This window comes from Andrographis paniculata, unplaced genomic scaffold, assembly GCF_009805555.1.
Source record: "Andrographis paniculata isolate CXL003 unplaced genomic scaffold, ASM980555v1 Contig51END, whole genome shotgun sequence".
Classification (NCBI taxonomy): Eukaryota; Viridiplantae; Streptophyta; class Magnoliopsida; order Lamiales; family Acanthaceae; genus Andrographis; species Andrographis paniculata.
In genome coordinates, this window is record NW_026137586.1 from 4,015,950 (window position 1) to 4,043,271 (window position 27,322).

At 36.1% G+C, this 27,322-nt stretch overlaps 1 protein-coding gene across 2 annotated transcripts; it reads left to right on the forward strand.

Moving 5' to 3' along the window:
* Positions 1–215: 215 nt before the first annotated feature.
* LOC127253763 ((S)-ureidoglycine aminohydrolase) lies at positions 216–22,476 on the forward strand. Of its 2 annotated transcripts, XM_051278519.1 has the most exons (13): positions 216–380; positions 474–590; positions 1,438–1,525; positions 1,610–1,686; positions 2,016–2,055; positions 2,166–2,232; positions 2,543–2,628; positions 2,810–2,891; positions 3,060–3,116; positions 3,201–3,239; positions 3,863–3,933; positions 21,940–21,993; positions 22,083–22,476. In XM_051278519.1, exons 1-13 carry the CDS (start codon positions 332–334, stop codon positions 22,150–22,152), a joined length of 897 nt encoding a protein of 298 aa, XP_051134476.1. In that variant the 5' UTR covers positions 216–331; the 3' UTR covers positions 22,153–22,476. The 2 variants fall into 2 exon arrangements, with proteins under 2 accessions (XP_051134476.1, XP_051134477.1); XM_051278520.1 differs by lacking the exons at positions 21,940–21,993; positions 22,083–22,476 and adding an exon at positions 5,455–5,809.
* The last annotated feature ends 4,846 nt before the right edge of the window (positions 22,477–27,322 follow it).

A 27,322-nucleotide genomic window follows, 5' to 3' on the forward strand; every position in this document is an offset into this window, starting at 1 on the left:
CCTGAGACTACTAAATTATTTCAAATATTATATTTATTGTTATTCTATTGGTACTAACCTACTAATATTTTTACCTAATATTATTTGATTGCAGAACAACCCTAATTAGAGAAAACAAATTCATAACATTATATTAAAATATTTTTATTTTTTTAGTAGAACCTGAATAAGATAGTATAATTAGCAAGAGAAAATAAATAAATAAAATCAATCAGACTATCTCGCCCAAAATTCATTCTTAGTATAGTACATTCTGGATTCCTGAACTACTCTACAAGTCCGCAAGTTGAACACTGCAGCAGAAAGTGGGTAGAAGAGCCTCTCGGAAAGGATGCATTCGTTCTCTGCACACTCTCTCTTTGTTACCTTAATCCTTTCGGGTATGCCAACTCCTTTAGCCTCTTGCCTACTTGTAATGAATCAATCCAATGTGTTTTGCCAAGTTAAGTTCAGTTTGGAATGATTTTCGACAGGCTTTGTTCGATTCTCATTTTGCGAGCAAGGGTTCTGCTCTGTTCCTTCTATCATTGATGAACAGCCACTGTATTGGAAAGCCACGAACCCCACGCTGTCTCCTTCTCATCTTCAAGGTCGATTATTTATTTTGGAGAATCGCTGTAGAAGATTCAGATATATGATATCCAACGACAAATGCGAGTTGTTATTATTATTATTATTATTATTATTATTATTATTATTATTATTTTCTTTTTGTTGGAGTATATAGTCTGGCTTGCTTACTTGGAGTAATATTGCCTTTGATTGGTCTGCAGTTTGAGCGTGTAAAATGATGATACTCTTTCGTTTGTTTCTAATATTTGATTTTATTTATTTTGTTTGGTTGTAGTTTGAAATTGATTTAAAACTGAGTGTGTAAAACTGAGTTTTTGTTTAAATAATATTTTGATGTGATTTTTTGTAAGAGAACAATGTAATTCTATTAGAACTATGGAGAATAAATAATGTTTAAAATCACAAAAGAACAAACCCATTGTTTCTGCAACTGTGTATATATATATATATATATGTATGCGTATGTCTAACATATTGTATGGTGATTGTAACGTTGTTATAGGATGCAAGGGGGAGGATAGTTTTTGTGGTGTGTATATTTCAATGTTGAGCATGTGTATGAAAACTTTCTAAATTTAAATGACTAATGTTACGGAATCATTCTTAAAGGTTGGATGTGTGTTGAAGCATATTATTTTTTTGAAGGATTAACTATTTTTTTGTTTGGTTTAACTTTAAAGATATGTTTTGGTAGAGCTTCTTTGTGGGCAAAGGTGCTACCCAACAATGCTATTATTCCTTTTTACCCATAGAGACTGTTCAATTTTGTTTGTGGGTTGAAGAACTTTTGTTGTTTGTTGGATTCGACTTAAAGGAGGAAGGCAGTATGGAGATAAATAAATGGTTGTGTTTTGTTGTTTTCAGATTTACCAGGCTTCACCCGCAGTGTTTATAAGAAGGACCATGCTTTGATAACTCCTGAAAGTCATGTTTTCAGCCCTTTACCTGATTGGTTTGTGCATCTTAGCTTTTTTTGGTCCAATTCATTGATGAATTAAGTCATTTTTATATACCACTTCGTACATTGAACTGACAGGAGCAATACATTGGCTGCTTATCTCATTACCCCAGCAATGGGCTCTCACTTTGTGATGTACTTGGCTAAAATGCAAGGTGAGGTTTCAAAAATTTCACTGGTTTGGTTTCTTTTATGGACTTCTTTAAATCCTCAATAATTTCAAGGATGCAACTTTTTATTAAAGAAAAATGTTTTATAAAAAATGGTACTATTACCTTATCCCATATGATTATGCTTGTCATGTTTTTGAATCAAGCAATCTTAAAACAGACCGTTTAAACCCAATTCAAGCAACTTGGTCTACCATTTCATTTACTTTAAGTTACTGATGTGTGGTTTATGCTTCAAAAATAATGTGATAATTTTCTCTGACAACAAAAGGCGCATTCTGTAATCTTACATCAGTTGCATGTTATTTCTACAGAGAACTCAAAATCAGGTTTCCCACCAGAGGATGTTGAGAGGTCTTCATTACATTTCAAGATGATTGATAAGACTTTGTTTCATTCCTGATTCAAAAAATTTCCCCTTTCGAGCTTATTCTACATCAGAGCTTTTGTGCATGAATGATTAGGTTAATATTTGTGCTTCACGGTGTGGTGACACTCAATGATGCATCAGGTGCTCAGCACAAGCTCGAGGTATAAGAGTTAAACTGATGTTCTTTATTTTCTTTGTTTTTAGGTGTTAGGTATATCTGTGCCATTTCCTAACAAGCATAGTCAGCCATCTTTCTAACTGAAGTGTAGTCACCAAAAACTCAAACAAGTAAATTTGTCAAACAACAAATGATTGTTTTAGTTCCAAAGTGTCGCTGAATGTCAACATGTTTAGTTTTTAAGCTGTCTTCTGGGTTTTACTTGATCACTAAAGCTATATGAACAAATTTCACCAACACATTAATGAGATAATTTTTTTTTTAATTTATTTAATTTTTGAATTTTTTTCCAGGTGGATTCGTATGCTTATCTTCCACCTAACTCGCAACATTCATTGAACTCTGTTGCAGCTGCTACTATTGTTGTCTTTGAAAGAAGGTTCACAATTGATCCTTTTCCTTTATTGGTATTTGTATCATATTGCTCATGAACTATCGTTTTTGCTTTTCTATGCTTTTATGATTCAGTTGAAGGACTCAAATAAAACATATTCTCTCGTCTTTTGTTTGTTCATGATCATGGCTATAGAGAAGGCGTCACCTATTTGTTCTTGTCACAGGTATGACTACTTTGAAAATTATAAGCCCGAGCAAGTTATTGGCTCCACAGATAAGCAGCCACTTTTGGAAACCCCAGGCGAGGTAACACAGCAAACTGTAGACAGTTGCACTCATCACTGTTTACCGGATGATTTGCTGCTTTAAGTTGTATCTGAATATTCAGATTTCAGATTGATGGAACACATAATGTTTTCTGGAAAATATATGCAACTCACAACTATTTCATATGCCTTAATTTCTCCAACTCAGGTTTTTGGGCTCCGGAAGCTTCTTCCAACTTCTCTAGCATATGATTTCAACATTCATGTAAGTTGGGGGCTTTGAAAAAGCTTCACTCTTTCAAATTTGTTAACCGATCTAATTTGGACCCAATTTATGTTTGTTTGGAAGATCATGGATTTTCAACCTGGTGAATTTCTGAATGTTAAGGTATGTCCTCTTTTCATATAAGCACATGGTATTTGACATTGTTTGTGTCTGAAGAAGGTTCATGCTTGAATGTACGAAACTTATATAGAATTAGTTCATATGGTATGCATTGAAAAATTAATATTTCTTTTCAACTTGTCTATGCTTTGTAGATGACTTATTTGTTTCTTGACAGAAGCAAGTCGAGTCTTATGATTACAGAATGTTCTTGTTCCAGTTTTATCCACATATGTCCTCACCGTACCTTGGATTAAATGAAATTTCAATTTATTCATAAGATGGTGCACATATCAGTATGATAGTATGATAGAGTGTTGCAACCTTGTGTTATTCATTAACTGTTACTAGTGCTGTGAATAAACACAAACCAAAACTGATAGTTCTTAACCACACACTTACTCACAAAGGAGTAGTCTAGAACTCCCTTTAAATTCTAGTTAATGTTCTACTATTTACAATATTTCTAGGAACTATCACATTCTTAAGTATTCTACACATATTCCCTTACACCTGACAGTATTCTATATATTCCCATACACCTAACAGTGCAAATAAATTAATTATCACAAATCAGAAGAATAAATATATTTCAATCACTCGTGCCTGTTTTCTTATGCTTCCAGGAAGTTCACTATAACCAGCATGGTCTGTTGCTTTTGGAGGGACAAGGCATTTACCGTTTGAGCGATAGCTGGTATGTTATCTATGTAATCAATTGATGTTACAATAAATCATCTGAAAATTACTTTTTACATGGATTAAATACAAGAAACACAAGAAACACTGCTGACACTAACAAGATCCATTATATTTGAGTAAGTAAGTAGAGCTGTTAAATGAACCAACCTATTCGTGAACTTAGCTCGGTTCGGCTCGATTTAAGCTCAATTGTGAACGTAAACGAGTCAAGCCGAACAACATAAATAGACTCGTTTTGTTAACAAATGATCCCAAGCTTTGTTCACGAATATTTATTAAAGAATAAATATATAAAAATATTAATAAATAAATAAATAAAGAAAATATTATATATATGAAATAAAAGATAAAATAAAATATAATACTAATCTAAACGAGCTCATATGAGCTTATTCAAGCTGAATACGAATATAAGCTCGACGAATAAAATTGTTTAACGAACCAAGGTCGAACAATACAAAGGAGCTCGAATGCTTAATGAACGAACACAAATAATTTAAATTTTGTTCGGTTCGACTCGTTAACAGCTCCAGAGCCAATGACTTTGTCTTACAATTCATTTGCTTAGTTATGCCATATATTATCCCGAAATCTACTTTAATTCTAAAAATATTGTTTCATTGTGGATCAAAACAATTGAGCTATCTATATCTTCTGCTGCAACCTCCAAAGTTTATGCCGTTGTTTTGTCTACAATTTGGATTACTAAAGGTGTGTTTCGTTATGCCAAATTTATCAAATTTTACTATTTGGACTCTGCAGTTTCCGAAAAAAATATACTCCCTCAGTCCCATAACTATAGTCTTATTTGTGTTGGGCACGAGATTTAAAGAATAATGATATTATATTATAGTTGGTAAATAGTATGAGTAAAAGACTTTTTCTCCCTTGTGAGTGTATTAGTGGAAAAAGTAGTTGCATTTATGTAATAATAATGAAAAAATATGGTAGTTTTATGGTCATACGAGTGTTTATGTAAATGAGACTATTGTTTTGGAACAAACAAAAATGGTAAATAAGACTATTGGGACGGAGAGAGAGTATGTTTTTTCTCTCACAAAACATCCCATCAAACATTATTTTAATACCAAACCCAAATGAAATTTCCCAAACCAAACCAAAAGAAACACACCCTAAGTTTAGATTATTTAAGTCTTTGTATGTGACGTAGAATGCATTGTTTTTTTATGTGTATAGTGTTAGGATTCATCCATATTTATCTAGGCATAATTTCTACTTAGATTAACTCTACCATTAAATTCCTAGATTAACTCTTATAATTATATGCTAGATTAGCTCCCTCTTTAACTACGATATTAGCTTCGAATTTAGCTCCTTCATTATCTACTCGGGTAGGTCCTATTGTAATTAACTGCTTAGCTTGTACTTTATATATACCTAGTGCATCAATGAAAATCACCATCTTGGCATTTCTCCTAATCTTTTCTCTTTTCGTATGCATCAGCCTAGTATCGGTTCTAACCTTTCTTCTTCCTCTTTCTCTCTACTCCCATAGGCACCATCCACGGAAACGCATCTGCAGTTAATGCTGCTACTGATGTGGTTGCTAATACCCTTGTTATCCATAATCCTCCGTCTGCATTATCCACGATCAACGTGCGCTTGCACACATCCCTTTCTCTTTAGAGATACACCCTCCAAACTGCAGCTGATGGCGTTAACTCTTCATATGCCTTATTGGCAAGTCTGGTGTCTTCTACGGTTACCAACCCTATGGTAGGCCACCGACTTTGCGGTATGGTTGCTACTCTATGCCTCATTTTCAGAAGAGATTCTCTCTATTGTACTTAGCCCTGGCGCATCTGCCTATGCCATTTACACAAGCATTGAAGGCCTCTTCCTTAACAACAAGGCTTCTGTCTCTTTGGAGGCCGACTTCCATAACAGGTACAAGGTGAACTCTCAATCCTTGCCTACTCTTAGCAACTAAAGAATTTTGTTGTCATTTTTGCAATGGCTCCCATTACCTAAATGAGGAATCCTCTTGTCTCCATTTATTGAGACTTGCTCTCTACTCCTAATTGAAGAAGCGGATCTAAAGATTAATAAGCCCAAACTTACAACTCTTTTGATCCTCGTAGATAAGTCTTATACTCCTTCTAGATCTCCTTTCGGTGTAACTAATGATGGCCAGCCCAAGTAAAATGGCAAGGGCAAGGGCAAAGGCAAGGACACGGAGATCTTGCATACCAGCAGAAACAATACCGGCATTCCCCAGAATCACCCAAGCACCGCAATCAATCCTTGGACTGGCTTATTCTAAATCTGGCCTCTGAGTGGTCTTGGGATTCTAGACGCCGGTCCACCTCGGGCATTCATCACACCTGGTAGCTTCCAAGGCATATCAACACCATACCAATCAATGTACAAATTTGTTTCCACCGGACCAGGATACACACCATCTTCAACCGCACCTTCTTGGGATCAAACCTTATTGATCCAAAGCCTTAAACGCAAAGTCTATACAACAACCTAGCAACATCTGGTCCATGCACTCTAGTGCTTCATCTCATCTCTCCATTGATTCAAGTACATTGTCTCATTTATCTCACTCATCTGCTTATGTTGTCGGAAATGACGTTCTTTCCATCACCAATGCTAGCACAAAAACTTTACCTATCCAATCTTGTCCACTTAGCTTAACAAATGTCTTTGTTTCACCCAAACTCATTTTGAATCTAGTTTATGTTCGGAAATTCACAACTGACTATATTCTTGCACCGGAAAGCTCATTTAAAATCTCTTGAATCGGGTTTTTGTCAGCAACAGTGGATTTGTTGAGTTCCCGATAGTCTATTTAGTACCTTCAAGTCCATCTTTCTTTTTGACCATTAAATCAGGTCTTGAAAAAGGGCTAGTGCTGAAGCAAATAATTCTCGTGACCGTTGATTTGTCAATAACGGTGGAATTTTTCAACTCCCGATAGTCTACATAATACCTCCAACTCCCATTTTTTTTTTTTGACCATTAAATCAGGGCTCAAAGAGGGGCTAGTGCTGAGGCAAATAATTCTCGCGACAAGCTTGTTGTGCACTAAATGTTCACTCTCATCTTTCTAGATCCGTCCATACCTGTTGACAGTAGTGGCGTACTGGATCTGCTTTAGTCTTCAATGGAATACGGCGGTCGCTATGGCGAATTGGTGGAAACTCAATCAGTTTAGCAAATATGTCATGGAATTCCTCTTTTTGTGATTTTTGGCTGTATTACAAGTGCTTTTTCAGGGTTGTCACAGAGGTTCTTGACGTCTGAGTATAATTGGTAACGGACAGGCAATAAACTTTATCCCCATTAGCAAGAGTAACATGAGTTAGTAAATTTGGTGGATGAAATGTGAAAAATAAAGAGGGATTACTGGACACATGATCAATTACACCTGAATGTAGGACCCATGGATTAAGAGAAGTTTGAGAGATGCCAATAACGGGAGCATAGGTATTAGGTGAGTCAGCAATATTGATGGAGGTTGACTAGTGAGATGCCTGATACTGAAGGAATGCAACATAATCTGCACCACGTAAAGTAATAGTGTCAGATGAATTTCCAAGTGAATCAGTAGCAACAACATTCGTCGAGCGAGGGGTCATCCATGTAAGCTGAAGCAACGTTCTTGTGCATGACTCATCTTGTGACAATAACTACATTGTGGATGACGTCTACTACGATCTTGACTCCCTCGCCCACCACAATTTTTATCACGATTACCGGAGCTAGGATTTGAAAAACCAAAGTGAACTATCAATAGTATTAGTAGATAGAGCAGTCATCAGGGGTGTTACTTTAGAGAAGAGTTGTACTAGACGAATAAGAACACCATCCATCATAGGTATGGTGGAACCTTCTGGTATCTGGTCTCGAACATGAACAAGTTTAGGCTTACGGTGAACAAGAGCTAATACGACAAAGAATTTATCCCAAACAACCCCCGGATCTGCAGAAATGGTAGAAATAAGCGAACGAAACTCCCGTGGAATAGCTTCCAATTTACTCACATAAGTAGGAGGAAACTGTGTGATCTTCAAGTAAAATACAACATCATAGTAGCGCTGAATATCATTCTTGTTAATTGAAGCAGCCTTATTCCAAACTTCATAGCATGTCTCAAATGACTGATATGTGGGAAGTATGACTGGATTCAAGGAATTCCACAATAAGGCACATAAATGGGTATCAACTTTTGCCCATTCAGATCAAAGTTCTTTAATTTCTTAGTCTCTCTTTGTAAGATGGTCAGATTGTCCTTGTCTTTTGAACCGAAGTCGTACGGATACAGTCCATGACTTATAATTGGATACACTTCGTAATTTATCGGTAGTAATAGGTTGAAAATTTTGAAATTTAAATGGATTAGCCATAGAAACAACACCAAAAAAGCTCCCTAAGAAAAAACCCGACGGATAGCTGGCGGCACGTAGCGGCGGCGTAGGGTGACATCACCTAATGTGTTTTGAGGAGGAAAACCCACTGGTGCGGCGCGTGTCTGAAAAAGTCGCCGGGAAAGATGTCAACACTCCCTTGTCTATATATTCCTATACACCTACTATCATAATTATGCTATATATTCCAATAATGTTAACACTCTCCCCAATTTGGTGTATAGATGCTAGTCATGCCCAACTTGCTACACAAATGATTAATACGAGACTTGTGTGGTGGTTTGGTAAAATATCAGATAGTTGGTTTTTATGTCTGAATGAACTATGTAGTTATGTTTTGTTGTATCTTTTCTCGTACAAAGTAAATGGATTTCAATGTGCTTGGTACACTCATGGAAAACCGGGTTAGAGGCAATGTGCATGGAGACCTGATTATCACAATAGAGCTTAGCGGGAGTTTTAGCCTCCATTCTAACTTCTTTTAAGAGTTGGATAATCCATTATCTTGCATGTACCTTGGGCCATAGTTCTCGATATTCAAATTCTGCACTGGAACAAAAAACTACACTTTGATTTTTGCTTTTCTAGGAAATCAGATACCCTCCAACAAATACACAGTAACCGCATATGGACCTTCGATCTTCTTTAGAGCCTGTCCTGTCGGTATCCATTGAACACTCTATCATATGTCCATGATTTTGGTACAAGATCCTACTACCTGGAGCCCCTTTTAGGTAGCATAGAATGTGTTCCACAGCCGTCCAGTGATTGTTAGTATGAGAGGACATAAACTGACTAACGACACTTAGTGAGTATGCAATGTCCAGCCGAGTGACTATAAGATAACCCTCTTGTATTGTTCATGATCTTAGGGTGTTTTTCCCATATCCCAACATCCCTCCTTTGTCAAGTAACTGTTTGGAACCATAGGAGCATTGCAGGGTTTTGCGCCCAACTTTTTTGTCTCAACCAACAAGCCTAATACATATTTTCATTGAGAGAGATATAATCCTTTCTTGTTTAAGGACTTCCACTCCCAAAAGATTAATAAAGAAAAAGTTTGGTAGGTTCAAGATAGTGGATAATGAAATAGTTGGTGTAATATCCACAGTTCCTGACCCAACAACTTGGGTAGTGGATCCATCTACAAAGGGTAAACAGGGATTGAGAACAATATGATTGATAAGTGGAGAAAAGGTTAGGATTTGTTTGAAATTTTGGGGAAAAATTATGAAATTGTATTATTGATCATTAAAATAAGGAGCCTATATATAGGCAATACAAAATATACTCGATAGATTCAAATCTAAATAATCTAATCTATGAATAAGATCAAATCTAGATATAAATCTACTAAATCTAAAACTGAATATCTAAAATATCTTAACAACATTATAACTCAGGTATTCTTTGACACTCCCCCTCAAGCTGAGGAATAGATGTCTTCCATTCCCAGCTTGGATACAAAATCATGGAAACTCGAACTGTTCAGCCCCTTTGTTAGAACATCGGCTAATTGTCTCTCTGATGGAACATAGGACATACATACTAACCTTTCCTCCGATTTTTCTTTGATGAAATGTCTATCAATTTCAATATGCTTTGTCCTATCATGTTGTATAGGATTATGAGCTATATTAATAGCTGACTTATTGTCACAATAAAGCTTCATAGGACCCTCCCATTTGACTCTCAAATCATCCAAAATGATCCTCAGCCAAAGTAATTTCTCATAATCCTTGAGCAATTGCCCTAAATTCTGATTCTTCCACTGCATTCTGCTTCTTGCTCCTCCATGTCACTAGGTTACCTCCAAGAAAAGTACAATACCCTGCAATTGATCTTCTATCCACTAGGGAGCCAGCATAGTCAGCATCGGTGTAGGCTTCCAAAGTAAGAGTGTCATTCCTTTTGAACAAGATTTCTTTCCCTGGATTGCCTTTCAAGTAGTGCAGTACCCTGTAAGCAGCTTGAAGATGAGGTTCTCTTGGATCATGCATGAATTGGCTGATCAAACTTATAGAATATGCTATGTCTGGTCGAGTGTGAGCAAGGTATACAAGTCTGCCAACCAACCTCTGGTACATTCTTTTATCCACAGTTGGTTCTTCTTTAGCTTCTCCTAATTTATAGTTTGGATCTATTGGAGTAGAAATCGGCTTACACCCAATCTTCCCTGTTTCTGCCAATAAATCAAGCACGTACTTTTGTTGAGATATGAAGATCCCTTGTCTAGAATATGCCACCTCAATACCGAGGAAATACTTCAATTTCCTTAGTTATTTTATTTCAAATTCTTTCATTAGTCTCAACTTTAATTCATGCTTCTCTTTCTCATCATTTCCAGTCATTATGATGTCGTCCACATAGACTAAAAGAGCAGTCACTCCCCCTACAGTTGAATGCTTAATGAAAAGCGTGTGGTCACCTTGGCTTTGTTTGTACCCAAATTCCTTCATAACTTTTGCAAATCTGCCAAACCATGCTCTAGGAGATTGTTTTAACCCATAAAGAGCTTTTTTCAGTTTGCACACCTTGTTACCAGTGTCCCTTTCAAATCCTGGTGGAATGTTGATGTAGATTTCCTCATTTAAGTCACCATGGAGGAATGTGTTCTTAACGTCATATTGTAGCAGTTGCCAATTAAAGTGAGTAGCCAATGATAACAAAATTCTTACTGTGTTCATTTTTGCCACTGGAGCAAATGTTTCTTGATAATCCACCCCATAAGTTTGAGTGAATCCTTTGGCTACTAACCTTCCTTTATATTTTTCAAGGGATCCATCAGCTTTGTACTTCAATGTAAAAATCCATTTGCAATCAACAATGTTTTTTCCCTTCGGTTTATCAACATCTCCCATGTTTTTTTTCTTCTCTAATGCATTCATCTCTTCTCTCATAGCATCCCTCCATTCCTTTTTTGACAATGCCTCAGACACATTGTGAGGGATGGCAATGGTTTTCAAACTCACAATGAATTCCTTTTGGGCTGGCGATAGGCGTTTAAAAGAGACATAATGAGATAGAGGATAGAGTGGTCGTTTAGTGCATTCTCTGGTTTTTTTTCTAACAGCAATGGGAAGATCCAAAGCAGTAGTTGAATCAGTGGACTGTTCAACAGATTGTGTGTGTAAAGGTGGATCTGATCTTACCGTGATTTCTTTCTCAGAATTTGGATTGGATTCTTGGACTTGTGTCAGTTCAGGAACGGTCTTTCTCCTTGAATACACCTGAGGAAACTTTGGAAAATTGTGAATGATGCTGGTTGGAGAAGGAGATGATATGGGTTCAGTGATAGGATTGGGTGACTCAGATGTGACTGGTTCAGAGGACTCAGGTTCAATCGGAACATGAGGAGGGTTTAGTTCTGAGTGACTGCGGGGTGGCACATGCGGAAGGTCAAGGGTTTTAAGTGGTTCGAAAGACTCACAAGGACTATCTTCCATCATTGAAATCTCCCCCTGAAGAGAGGACTTGAAAAAAGGTCCATTTTCTGTGAAAGTGATATCCGCAGAGATGTAAAATTTTTTGGTCAAGGGGTTGTAACATTTGTATCCCTTTTGAGTGGATGAGTAACCGAGGAAAACACATTTAGGGTATAGCTTCCCTCTATGTTGTTTGTGGACATGAACAAAGGCGGTACACCCAAATACCCTAAGAGTGAGGCCATTTGAGGTTCTGAAGTGAGGGTAAAAGCTATGAAGGGTCTCTATGGGGCTTTTGTTTTCTAACACATGGGAGGGAAGTCTATTTATCATATATGGGGCAGTAAGAACGGCTTTTCCCCAATAGGACTTAGGAACATTCCCTTGAAACAGTAAGGCGCGGGTGGTGTTGAGTAAATGCCTATTCTTTCTTTCAGCTATCCCATTTTGTTGGGGTGTCTCCACACATGATGAATCATGGATAATCCCCTGTGATTGAAAGTAAGGTGACAGAATCTGATTGAAGTAATCTCTAGCATTGTTTGTCCTAAAGCTTTTTATTTTGACCTAAATTGATTTTGAACCATTGAATGAAAATTAGGTATAACAGTGCTAACATCAGATTTTTGTTTAAGAAGAAAGAGACATGTGACCCGAGTGCAATCATCAATTAAGGACACAAACCACCGAGCCCCAGAAACATTAGGTATAGTGGAAGGACCCCATATGTCGCTATGAATCAATTGAAAAAGATGAGAACTTCTTTTATTGCTAATAGGAAAAGATGCACAGATATGTTTTGCCAATTCACAAATGTCACAATGAAATTCAGAAATATCTAATCCTTGGAACAAATGAGGAAACATTATTTTTAAAATCCTAAAAGAAGGATGACCAAGACGTAGGTGATATAGCCAAATGGCATCTTTATTCGAGGAACTAAGGAAAGAAGAAGAGAAGTTACTCTTAGGTTTTTTAGATGATTCAAGGTGGTAAAGACCGTTCCTTTCCTTAGCAAGTCCAATCCTCCTCCCTGAGTCCTGGTCCTGAAAAACACAATAAGAAGAGCAAAAAACAGCATAGCATTTAAAATCATGAGTCAAATTTTGAATGGAAACAAGGCTCGTTGACAGTTTGGGCACATGGAGAACATTTTTAAGGATAAGGCTAGGTGTGATATATATATCTCCAATCCCTGGAACAGTGGCTAAGAAACCATTGGCCACAACAATTTTTCTATTACTTGGACATGGGGTATAGGTGTGGAAGAGTTGAGATGTGGGGGTCATATGGTCTGTAGCACCGGACTCTAGGATCCAAGAGATGGTACATAATTTATCTAAGACATTTATGCACACAAGTTTACCTGAAAGAGCCATTGAACATGTTCCATCAAGAGACCCCAACAAACTTCTCAATCTCTCAATTTCTTCACTATTGAACCCCCCTATTGCTGGATTTTCCTCAATATTGGGCTGCTCTGCCATATGCGCTTGAGGCCTTTGCTGCTGCCCCCCACGGTAGCCCCACTCTTGGCTTGGAGGTTTACCATTCAGCTTCCAACACTTCTCCCTTGTATGCCTAGGTTTCTTGCAATAAGTACACCAAAGATTGTCTTTATTTTCTTTCCCTTGGTTATCTCTACCAAAGTGTTTAGGCATATCATTCTTCGACTTCTCCTGATTTGTTTTTGCTGCTTAGGCTGACCCATCCATAGTATGTGGTTCTAGCATGACACTCCTCCGACTTTCTTCTGCTCGGATTAATGAGATTGTCTCTTCTATAGATGGTGTATTCTCCTTGCCGAGGATTTGGATCCTAACTTGATCATATTCAGAATTCAATCCTGCCAAAAAATAATATACCCGATCCTTCTCAATGAACTTCTTCAAAGTGGCAGCATCATCAGGGCATTTCATCTCAATTACCCGGTAGTGATCCAATTCCTGCCAAAGATTTTGCAACATAGTTGCATACTCTGTGACAGATTTGTCTCCTTGCTTGGTGGCTCCGGTTTTTTCTTTGATTTCATACACAAGGGTAGCATCACGGGCCTTTGAGTATGTGCGGTTGATATAGTCCCAGATTTCCTCTGCAGTATTTAAGAACATACAAGTGTCACTGATTGTTGGGTCCATTGAATCCCATAGCCATGACATAATCATAGAATCCTCCTCATCCCATGCTTCAAATGTTGGATCCCTTTTTTTCTGGTCCGGTTCCAAGGAGGTGATTAAGCCTCCCTTTGCCCTTGAGGTATGTACGGACAATTTGGGACCATTTGAGATAGTTCTTTCCATTGAACCTATTGGATGCCCGGATATTCTGCGGTTCTCCAATTTTCTTAATAGAGTTAAATTCTTCGAAAGGGTTGGAGATGGTTTCAGACATGACTTAGTGAAGAAGAAAAATTCACAGCAATTAAGGCCAGAACAAAATACAACGATGAAGGCTGCTTGAAGAAGACTACAAAACCCTAGAAAAATTTCTAGAGCTCTGATACCATGTTAGAAATTTTGGGGAAAAATTATGAAATTGTATTATTGATCATCAAAATAAGGAGCCTATATATAGGCTATACAAAATATACTCGATAGACTCAAATCTAAGTAATCTAATCTATGAATAAGATCAAATCTAGATATAAATCTACTAAATCTAAAACTGAATATCTAAAATATCTCAACAACATTATAACTCAGCTATTCTTTGACAAGATTACTTGTCATATGGTCTGTGGTTCCTGAATCAATGACCCAAGAGTTGAAGGATATGATGGGACTTGTACTTGGTTACCTGGGGTGGCCATAGCCGAGATAGGAGTAGATGAATGCGTTTAGTTCTCTTGAGACATAGATAACTTAGAGTTTTGACCTTCCAAAGATGCTACATAGGCGAATTGATCCTGCACAGTAAGCTGCAACTTTTTACAATATTTCTTAACATGCCCTGGCTTCTTGCAATAATGACATGGTGTCTTTGTTACTCTTATATGTTTCTTATTGATTTTCACCTTTGGATGACTTGTATTTCTTCTTGCTCAACAAGGCTCCACTGGAAGAAACTAGATAGGAGTCGGTTCGGAGGACTAGAGAATATATATTATAGAGAAGTCATTTTGGAGCTTCTCAGTATTTGAGCTTTTACTGGTTCATACTCGCTTCGCAAACCAGCCTAGAAACTCACAAGGACCATCTATTCCCGTTGCTTTTGTCTTTCTCTAACATCGGCACAAAATGCATGAGTTCATTTAGCTCTTCATATGTCCTTTTGAGTGCATAAAATAATTTATAAGAAATTTGTTATTTCAGCCTGATAAAAAGCCTTGCACGTCATATATTTGAGTAATATTCCTTTTACTCGAGTATAAGAATTCCAAATATTGAATCAAGTCTTTGATAGTGTTGCAGTGACTCACCAAACCGTAGACATCAATCGAAATTTTGATCTATAGAAATAATCTTGCATCATCCCGAAGCCATGCCCTCCTCTCCTTTTCACTGGTAGGTGGGTTTCCCAAATGATCATCCTTCTCAATACTTAGCAAGTATAATTTCACGGTTTTGCTCCACTCCAATTAATTCAATCCATTAAGTTTGTAGTCGGTAATTTTGGACGTAACTAGAGCAACTTCAGAGATAAAAATAGGCTTGTCCTCACTCATGATTGACTAATGAGCAGAACAATCTGGAATTCCAGCAACAATATGGAACTCAACAGCAACAATCTGGAATTATTGCTAATCTGTAACAACACGCTGGAATGCTACTTTAGGAATCTGGAATTATTGCTAATCTGGAGCAACTGCTGGAGCCCAGATTTGTTCACTGGACAGATTCCTAAATCCTAAACCCAGCACCAACCAAGGACAGCAACCCACACAATGGTCACCGTGGCACATTCTGCTCCCAGCTGCACCCACCAAAGCTCCGTTCGCTGCTGCACGCGCTTCCACGCACCGATGCGTGTGACTCATGTGTTTGCTGGAATGCTGCTACCAAAGTCGCCTGACACTGCCGGACCCTCACTTGCCGGAGGTGAGATGAAACACGGACAAAGGACTGTGCCTAAACTGATTTCTGATTATGCATTTAGCCCTAAGGGCTATGATATCATGTGAATTGATATTATTCTGTCTTATGCTTCATGTGGGCAAATTACAAATATATATATATATATATATAGACAGTAGATTAGGAATGTCTAGGGTCTCTATTTTACACACTCTACAAATTTCTATGACCATCTATATTATCTAGGACTAATTATGCTATGCCCATACACCTACTATCATAATTATGCTACACATTCCAATACTATTAACAACATGGAAAAGGTTACCTAGGACTTATCATTGCATTACTATACTGTGTTAGTCATTGAGTTAGTAGAAGTGTCAATTAATTGGTATTTTCAGTCCTTGTTACCCTTGCAAATCAGTCCTTGGAGAGGCAGCTACGGCTGGACAGGAGAGTTATGTTCTTCTCCTGAGTACTAACTCGATTCTCAATTTGCTGCTTGTTTCTAACATATTGGATATGAAGAATATCATTTTTTTTTTATTATTATTAACATCAAAAGAAAGAATGATTTTACAATATACAAAACCCTAATATATTAAAATTATACAAAATACCTAAACTGCCCTTATACTATTATAAATACAAAAATACCCCTATACATAATATATCTAACACTCCCCCTCAAACTGGAGAATACAAATCGTATGATCCAAGTTTGTCAGTGGCGATGCATCCAGATAATACCTTTTCTCGAATAAAATGATAATTAATCTCTATATGTTTGGTCCTCTCATGAAACACCGGATTAGACGCAATATGCAAGGCAACTTGATTGTCACAACATTAATACGCAATATCCTTAGTTTGAAAATGCTTAAATAGATGTTGCTTTAACTGGATGGCCTCTTCTTGATCATTTCCGGTGAAAACAATATCAACAACATACACAAGAAGGTATAAACACTTACTACTTGATGTGTGTTTATAAAAGACAGAATGGTCTAATGTGTTTCGGATCATGCCAAACTCCTGTATAACACTGCTAAATCAACCGAACCAAACATGCGGAGATTGTTTCAATCCATAAAGCGAATGACGTAATTTGCAAACAAGACCAGACTCCCCTTGAGCAACAAATCCAGGTGGTTGCTCCATATAAATTTCCTCCTTAAGTTCGCCATGTAGAAATGCATTCTTAATATCAAGCTGATGAAAAGACCAAGAATGCATAGCAGCCAAAGCAAGAAAAAGAGATCGAAGACATTTTGGTAACAGGTGAGAAGGTTTCAGTATAATCCTCACCAAAGACCTGTGTGAAGCCGTTAGCCACCAAACGGGCCTTGAGACAAGCAACTTGACTATCTGAATCAACCTTAACTGCATAAACCCAACGGCAAGCCACGGGAGACTTACCTAAAGGCAAAGGCACCAAGTCCCAAGTACCATTAGCATGCAAATCAGTCATTTCATCTGCCATTGCCTGTCGCTAACCTGGGTGAGAAAGAGCTTCACAAAGGGATTTAGGAAAGGAGATGGAAGATATGTTTGACACAAAGGTGTAGTATGTGGGAGACAAATGATGAAAACTAAGAAAATTGTAAATGGGATGAGGATTACGAGAAGAACGAGTACTTCGTCGTAATGGTGCAGGATCCGGCAGGATAGGAGCCGCAGGAGAAGAAGACAATGGCAAGTCTTGAGAGCCAGGACAGTCGATAGACGCTGGTGGAACATGAGCGGTAGAACCATCGGAAGGGGACACTTGCGGGCGAGGACGATGACTATAAACCTGAAGAGGTGGACGCGAAAGAAAAGGAGAAGAGAAAGGAATAGGTAACATGTGGCTGACAGACGGGAACAAAGATGACGTAGAGAAATAAGGTGTTGACTAAAAAAAAGGTAACATCGGCTGAAAAGTAATACCTACGAGTATTAGGAGAGAAACACTTATAATCCTTTTGAACCCTAGAATAGCCAAGGAAAACACACTTCAGCGCACGTGGAGCTAACTTATCCTGACCCAAGGAGTGATCATGCACAAATGCAGTACACCCAAAAATAAGAAGAGTAAATGATATAAAGGATTTTGAGGGAACAACATCTGGTGGGGAATTTTATTCTGGAGAACCGAGAACGGCATGCGGTTGATAAGATAGCAGGTAGTAAGAACAACATCAACCCAAAATCGGAAAGGAACATGATGATGCACAAGCAAAGTATGGGCGATCTCAATTAGGTGGCGATTTTTGCGTCGAGCCAACCCATTTTGCTGAGGAGTATAGGTGCACGCATGTCGCACAGCTGTAAAATAAAGTATCAGTTCCTACGCCACAAAAAAATTACAAAATGCAGTAGTTCGGTGAGTAAGGTCGTCACCGCAGGAAACAGTAACAATATTGAATATTCGGTTATTTATAATTATACTATATATATAAAATGGGAGGGGGGGTTGATTTATCACACTAATTTTGAGAAAAATAAATTCACTCAATTAAATAAAATAAAATAAATTGCAAGACGGTTTACCAAATATAATGAAACTCTAGCATAGACATAAATTTTTCTGTTCGGGATATAAAATTTGTTCATTGACTAAAAATCAAGTTCATTGACTAGTTGGATAAATTGGTTATAGTTGATCTACACGCGTTCACAACCAACTTTTCCTTACTTTGTCGATAGCTAAGGTACGACCGTTAGCTATTTCCCTAATCGAGTGAGAATTCTAGGTACGACTGTAGTTTTATTGACTCGACAACATTAAGTACTAGAAAGACCCAATGCAATTTAACAAAATTCCTACGCGGATTTGTTCAAAATTGATTCTAATTCTTCCCTAGAGTATTCCTTTAGGTTGCTACACCAATTGGAAAATTACACAATTACGGGTGTCAATCTCTAATTTAGCTACGAAACCTCACATCAATACGTGCGCAATAATCAATTTAAGATTTCTAAACTTATACATTAGAAGAATTAAAAATGCCCAATATCGATGAACACCAAATTAAACAAAATCAAGTCTCACAAATTCAATCCCAAACATCGATTCACACCTAAGCTAGAAATGAAATTACTCGGAATTCATAAAAAATGAAAACACAAAACAATTGAAAAAGTTCATCATGCCTTCAATTCTTTAAAAATAGACAAGGAAAAACAATACTAGAATAGAAGAAGAACGCCCCGAAAAATCGTGTGCAATCCTCCTCCAAATACTTTGCTCTCTGCCGCGTTCTTTTTCTCCCTTTTCCCTTTCAAGAAATGGTGTCGTGGTGAAGAACGTGGTAGCCCATTTCTCTCCCCCTTTTCAATTGCAAAAGTGGTGTCTCTTAATTCTCCATCCCATGATTCCCTTTAAATTAGACCCCCTTTGCACTTAAATCCTCACATAATCTTTATATTTCCAATTTATTCCGGAGGATCTTTTTGTAAATTTTCATATTTTCCGCATAGCACTTGTGTGATCACGCCTAAGACCTTTATGCGTTCTGATCATTTTCTCCAAAATACGCCCCAAAACTTGTCAACTCCATGAAACCTATTACACAATAAAAAACACACCATAAGGAGCATATATGCAAAATTCCGCTTCAAAAAGTTATCCAAAATATATCAAAATATTATCATATATAGCACATATCAATAGGCACAAGAGGACTAATGTAAAATACCTTAAGATGACATAAACTGAGTCATAGGAGTAGAGAAGTATTCAGTGGCATTATCCGTCCGAAGTATTTTAAGAGACACGCCAAACTAATTTTGAATTTCAGCATAAACGGTTTCAAATACAAAAAATAGTTCGGAACAAGCTTTCATCAAATAAAGCCAAGTACATCTTGAGAAGTCATCAACAAAGGTAACAAAGTATTGAAACCCAAATACAAAAGTAGTTCGACACAGACCCCATATATCATAGTGGACTAAAGAAAAAGACGTATCAACCCTATTATTAACTTGCCGGGGAAACGAAACGCGAATTTTTTTTCCTAGCTGACACGACTCACAGGTCAATGAAGATAAACTAGGAAGACTTGGAACAAGCCGACGCAACTTAAAGAGACTTGGATGACCCAACTGTGGTGTAGTAGTTGAGGATAACTGGCAGTGGAGCATGCAATTAGAGTGAAGGTGGTGGAGGGTGGTCATTGGTACAGTTCATGGAGCTCAAGTCCTTGCCAATCATCCCTCCCGTTCTGCGGTCCTGAATAGAGAATGAATCAAAGTCAAATGTTATTGAACAGTTCAAAGTTTTGGTTAATTGGCTAACAGAAACAAGATTAAATGGACAATGAGGAATAAAAAGAATGGAGGATAAGGGAACGCACGACAATGGTTGAGCATCACTAACAACCTTAACAGTAACTCGTGACCCATTAGCTAAAGTAACATTAGGTAATGAGGTAGACTTATGAAATTCGGAAAACAATTTTGGATTACCAGATAGGTGATGAGAGGCGCCAGAATCAAGGAGCCATGCTCCAAGAGAGGTACCAGTGTGAGCGATAGAGGCAACGGGTGAATGAGATGACTGCTTTGAAGCTTGGTATGCAAGATACTCCTCATAGTCTAAACCAGTCAAAGTGACAGAATTCCGGGATAACTGAGGAGTTTCAACCTGCGCAACAATAGCCTGAGGTGGCCGGCCATGCAATTTAAAACATTTATCACGAGTATGGCCCCACCTATTGCAATAAGTGCAGTGTGAACGAGTGGTCCTACGAGAGCTTCCATTAGGACTAGGATCACCTCGCATATGTGAAGAAGGTGAAGCTAGTAAAGCAAATTTCTCTCGAGAATTAATAATCGGATATGCTACAAATGAGACATGTAATAAGCGAGAATAAACATCATCAAGAGTTGGAACTGTTGAGCTGGAAAGGAGTTGATTACAAACCGGACTCAAATTTGGACCAAGACCAACTAGTGTACACACCATATAGAATGTATCACGCTGAGCAAACTCCTCTACAGCCGTTTTCCCTGAAGGTAAACTAAATTGAGTTCAGCTTTGATGGATGAAAATTTACCGAGATACTGTGTTGACGAAGATTGACCAAATTAGATACCACACTTTAGAGGCGCTGAATATCATTGGTATATAAAGTCTTCGCATATCTCCAGAGATCATAACAATTTATAAAATTGGTAAAAATTGGATGAAGGCTTGGATCAGCCTTAAGCCCACAGCTTTCTCAGTGTCAACAATATGAGCGGACGAAATAACAAGGTGATTTGCCAAACCTTGACCCATAAACCACATTTGGACAACTTTAGACCAAGAGCCATAGTTAGAACCCCTAACCAATCGTTCGGTAGCAATAGCCGGGGTTGGAGAAAGAACACCCGTAAAAGATGTAGAAGCAGACATGTTTGGAGCAATCTTTGAATTGAAGAGAACTTTATAAATTCATAATCACAAAAGCAACGGAAATCTAAGCCACAACCTAATAACAGTCCAACTTAGGAGAGAAATCCGAACAACCTTAATGGACCGCTAGACCAAAGGAAAGAACAAAGGATAGCGCAGCGGGCGGCGCCGCAGGGTAGGGTGGATGACGGAATCACGGTGCTTCTGATACTATGAAGAATATCGCTGTTATTTTTTATTATTATTATTAACGTCAAAAGAAAGAATGATTTAAAATATACAAAACCCTAATATATTAAAATTATACAAAATACCTAAACTGCCCTCGTACTATTATAAATACAAAAATACCCCTATACATATATCTAACAGGATATAATGTATTTTAAAGAAGAATTATACTTTAAATAGTGCAAAAAAAAGTTTGAAAATTTAAGTTAGCAGCCCCATAGTGTGAGACTTTTCAACGTGCATAATCATAAATATCATCAAATCTTGTTACTTCGGTATTTACTATCTATAAAACATTATATAAAGTTGAAAAGCTGCTGTGTGTTGGTGATTGTTAACTTTTTGGATGTTGGTTATACATGATTGTGGTTACACACACACACACACACACATATATATATATATATTTAAAACTTTGTGTGATTCTGTTGATTGCCAATCAGACGTAGTTGTTTATAATAGATACTGCATGTTTGTTTGTTATATCACAACCATTTGTGTTCTTCTCTAGAACAATCTACACCTGCATTTGATCGTCTTTCTTGTATGTAGGTATCCAGTACAGGCTGGCGATACAATTTGGATGGCGCCCTTTGTACCACAGTGGTAAGTCCTTGCTACATACGAAATCTCTGCTCTGCTCCCTATGAACAAACTCATTTGAAACCAGTTGGTTGACTTTTAATCATTTTCAGGTACGGTGCTCTTGGAAAGACAAAGACGCGCTATTTGCTGTACAAAGATGTCAACAGGAGTCCATTTTAACAAATGAATGCATGTCATCCTAGTTTTAAGGGTATGTACGTTTTGGACACCTTAAGTCATTATTTATAATGTGGTGTTAGATATATGCATGAGAATTAAGGTATGTATGGGTGACTTAGGCTTCCACAAAACTAAACTTCTATTGCAATTTGTGCGTGCAAGTGTTTTGTACGGCGAGGAACTTGGCATGGCTACCTTTCTTTTGCTTTTGCTATCAATGGCCTAATTACTGTTTATTTAATGCTAAATTAAATTATATCCCATTGAGAATGTATGAATTTTATACTTCCTCTATCGTACAAAAATACGCTCACTTTCTTTATATTTTACCAAGGAACTGAGCACATTTTTAAGGAAGGAGATAGTCTATTTCACCTTGTATATGTTTTATTCAACAGACAATCTCCCTACTTTATTATTATTGATTTAGTATTTTGTACAGTAACATATATTGTTTAGTTTTTGTTAAGTGAATGAAACTCCACTTTGTTCCCAAAGGAGATACCTGCATCATCCTGAACGATACAATCATTGATATCGAGAATGAATGCGGGTTTCAGCCTTCTTGTATATTTCTTTCCATGTAACCCGGGGTTTAAAGCAATTGAAGAAATTGTGAACTCATGGCCAGCCCTGCGGTGATTTTGACAGGACCGAAAGGTTGGGCATTTTTTAGAATTTCCAACAAAGTTGATTGAGACTCCGTACTTAGGTGCTGGCCGTGTATCAAGTGCGGGTGCTCCCATATGCTCAAAACCATGCTGTCATGGTTCTCTCTCGCGGACAATAAGGTGTTCAAGGCTGCCCAGTTTTGGTCCGCCTCCGCGGAGTCCTGTTGGAATGTTGGAGTGCAAAAAGGCTAAGTACTATCGCTTCTTGGAATGTACTTGTTGTTTTTACATCTCTATTTTTCCATGCCTCCCTCTCTAATTCACCGTATCAGGAAACTTATCAGAGCATTTCTTTGCCAAAATAATTCTGCCCCGCTTGGTTGGAAGTAGTGGTGGAACCAGAACAATTTTCTATGGGAGGGTTGGAGGTTAAATTTTTTTTAAAAAGATATAGTATAAAAATTTAAATATAGAACAAAGTACTCTACTTACAAAATAAATTACATTTAACCAAATATGCAGAAACAATATTGTCACAATAAAGACAATAAATAAATAAATAAATCCGACTAATAAACTTCGTACAAAATGAAATTCAAATTCAGATTGTCCTTGAACAAAATAAAATATTATTTAGTCAATTAAACAAAATAAAATTATAATATATTATTATTATTATTATTATCATTTATCTTAGTGATGTCATGATAGTCGAGTAATTATATTTTAAACAATTGCAAAATTGTTTCAGTTTCAATACTGACGAAAATGCCTTCTCAATGTAACACACTAGATAGTCTGTATGATAGTCATCTCTCATTGTGTTTCGCAAATTATTTTTGATAATCTTCAGAAAGATCTTTCCACTGTGGCTGTCGTGACATATAAAACCAATGCTAATTCGATTAGTTGATAAATCAAATAAAAAGTCCTCTTACAATTCATTTGAATCATCTTCTGTGCAAGATCTTCAATATCACACAGGCTAATAAAAGTTGGTTTTGATCTCACATAACGAATGAATGTTTGAATATGCCGTTTTAAATATGATAGATTATGCATAGAAAAATCCTTCGAATATAAATCAACAAAATGAATAATCTATTCTTGATCAAAAGTGAAAATATTTGTTAGGATTAAGACATGCTATTCCTATCAAAAGCTCTGACTTTGATTTAGTAAACCAATGATTTATTTTTTGAGAAATAATATTGATCACTTAACATTGTAAAAAAATTAATATTTCATATAATGTAAACTAATACTCCAAAATTTTTTATAATAAATTAAGAATAATAAAATATCTATATAAAAATATTTACTCAAAAATAGTGAAGATGTGTTTCTTTTTAGCCATCAAGTATTCTTAATTGTCCAGGGATGATATCATTCATATTAGAGACACTATTTCTATGATCCGAACAAAACTTAGTTAGTTTTTTGAAAAAATTATTCCAACCCGTTGTTCTAAATTTTTGCAATTCATCTTTCAAAATTGCAATCAATTGCACAAGAATGCCTATATTATGATTCTTCTGTTCCAGTGCTTGTGACAGTGCATTTGTTTAACCAGGGATGACATACTATACCGTACCGTACTGAAAATATCAATACCGTACCGAATTTTTTTGTGTGACGAAAATACATATCAATACCATACCGAAAGTTTCGGTATATCAAGTATTGAAACTTTCGGTTTTAGTACGATGCTGGTATATACCGATTATACTGAAATCTATTTTTTTTAAAAAAAAATCATAAATACACTACTCAGAAAAAAAAATTCACCAATGTTCTAGCAGACGGACGGACTTCGTCTCTGAAAAAAAATGACGGGACAACGAAAAAAGAAGAACAGAAAGCCAAGGAAAAAAAAAAAGAGGAAAGAAAACATGCAGGGAGAGGAAGAAAAAAAAGGAAGGACGGGTTTAGTATGATACCCAAAATTTTCGGCATTTTCAATACGGTACAGTACAATAAATCGATATTTCGGTATGTTCGGTAAATTTTTCAATCCCTAGTTTTACCTAATAGATGCCTCATCAATTGACGTACAAACACAAATTCAAAACTTTCTATCTTGTCAAACAACCACACAACAAGTTCTCGATTTTTCACATCACTGTCATTTGTAGCTATAATTTCAATCATTTCTTTCACTAGATTCCACAAATTAAAAAGTTGAGTGATTGTCATGAAATAAAAACCCCAACGAGTATCACTGGCTCGAGCCAAACTCATTTTTTGATTCATTCCATTTCATGTAGCAATATCATGCACCCAAATTCTATGTAACCTACAAGATCATCAAATTGGCATTGCCTCAATTCATCTTTCCTCTTACACGAAGCTTCAACAATATTTACTATCATAGAGATATATTAAAAAAAAAATTGCTTACGAGCCCATTCTTACTGACACTAGAACTAGAAACAAAAACTAATTAAAGTTGTGCGCAAAACAATGAACATAATATGCATGTTCATTTTTTTTTTAAAATGAGGGCTTTAAGCCCGTTAAACTCTCCACGCATATTAGAAATTCCATCATAACCTTGACTTCTAACCATTGATAGTGATAATCAATTTTTTGCAAAAAAATTCATCAATGGTACTCTACAAAGATTGTATAGAAATGTCAGTAACATGTACAACACAAAAAAATCGCTCTTTAACCTCTCTAACATCATTCACAAACCTTATATTTAAAGACATTTATTCCTTGATAGAAATATCTCGAGTCTCATCAATCAAAAGAAAAAATCATCTTTCTCCAATCTCTGCCAAAATATAATTCCTCACTTCTGAGCCACAAGCATTGATAATTTTGCTTTTGAATATATGGAGACGTCACTTGGTTATTTCATTGAGCATTTAAATCAAATCAACTACCTTTCCAACTTTGTCATTGTTATCACCATACCACTTATAAAGTTCAAGGATTGTGCTGATTCATCATGACCACAGAAAGCTAAGCCCTGCCCTAAAATATGTCGAATCATTTTTACAATTGCGGTAATCGAGTCCGATAAGTATCCTTCATTTCAGATTTTTTTTGCATCATTACATAATCCACATTACTTGTTTGATCTTTATATCCAACACACATAGTTCTAGCAAAATTGTGAGAATTAGTTATTGATATTTGTTGACTATTGAGTTTTTCTCTAACTTTCTTCCGGTTCCTAAAACCCAATTTCAGTAAATGCAGTGTTTTCATGCTTATGTTCATTAGAAAATAAATAACACCATAAACAATATGCAACATATTTAAATATATTGTATTCTAACTAATCATATGTGTTTGAATCATTGATCTTGAAAAGATCTTCGAATCTTTTGAGCGAAAAAATTATAAGTGCGAGGTTGACAAGGACCCTTAGCCAAATATCTTATTCTCAATTATGTTTAAATCCAATCGGATAACTGTCAATCGATTTACGCAATCCGGAATTCGTAATAGTATCATCATATGAAATATCAACTTTTCGTACTCTTTTGTTCTTTTCATTATAATTGTCACTCATATCTTTTGCACCAAATATTTCAATATTTAAATTGAAACGTTTAGGAACTTTAGAAATAAATTTTTCCATTGTATTTTGACTAAATAATAACAAAATATCTTAATTAAAACTTTTCTATCAACTTCACAATTTAACTACAAATTAACTTCAATTAAATTAAAAGCAAATACTATCATAATTAAATTAGATTAAGATATATCTAAATAAATTTTTTATCAAAAAAATTTCACCAAAAAAAAAATAATAATAATAAACAAACAGTGACTTAGAAAGACAGATGAAAACCTATTAAATTAACTTAAAATACATTTATAAATTCTAAAGTAAAAAGAAAAATCATGAAGAAGATAAATAGGATAACAATAACAAGAATATAAATAAATTAAAATTTGAATACTTATAATATATTTACATAATATACGATGATACCACCAAAATCAGCCCCAAATCCAATCCAATAAAAATGTGCAGAGGTGGCCGGTGACGGACGGCGACGAGCGTCGCAGCGGGCGACAAGACAAGAATGGACGGCACCAGCCAATAATGCAGCGGAGGAGAAAAAATCGATTTCCTTTACTTCATCTGTCATCTAAATTTATTTTCATTTTTTTTTCCATCTAAATTTATTCCTTTTTTTTTTTTTTTTTTTATCTTTTACTATTATAAAAAGTAGAAGTTTCTATTTTTTATGTATTGTTATCCCAAAATATTATTTGTAATAAAATTTTATTTGATTTTGAATAATTTATAACATATTAATAGATTTGGATAAAGTAGAATTTTAACCAAATCTAAATTTCTTATTAATAGATTTGGATAAAGTAGAATTTTAACCAAATCTAAATTTCTTAGGCAATAGTATAAATATAAGTAAAGAGCCATATGAAAAGAACTTCCTTTCTTTCTACACAAATTTTAATTTTTATACAATTTATTTTCATTCCCTTCTATTTACTTTCCTTCTTTCTTTGTTTGTTCTGCATTTTTCTTGCTATATTTCTTTTATTTGTTTTTACTTTCTTTTCATTTATCT

What these genes read in the sequence shown, in the direction of transcription:
- LOC127253763 (XM_051278519.1), top strand. Translation starts at nt 332, where the DNA reads ATGCATTCGTTCTCTGCACACTCTCTCTTTGTTACCTTAATCCTTTCG. An exon ending in GTCTCCTTCTCATCTTCAAG is followed by an intron (nt 591 to 1,437) that starts GTCGATTATTTA and finishes TGTTGTTTTCAG; the next exon opens with ATTTACCAGGCTTCACCCGC. An exon ending in CATATGATTTCAACATTCAT is followed by an intron (nt 3,117 to 3,200) that starts GTAAGTTGGGGG and finishes TTTGTTTGGAAG; the next exon opens with ATCATGGATTTTCAACCTGG.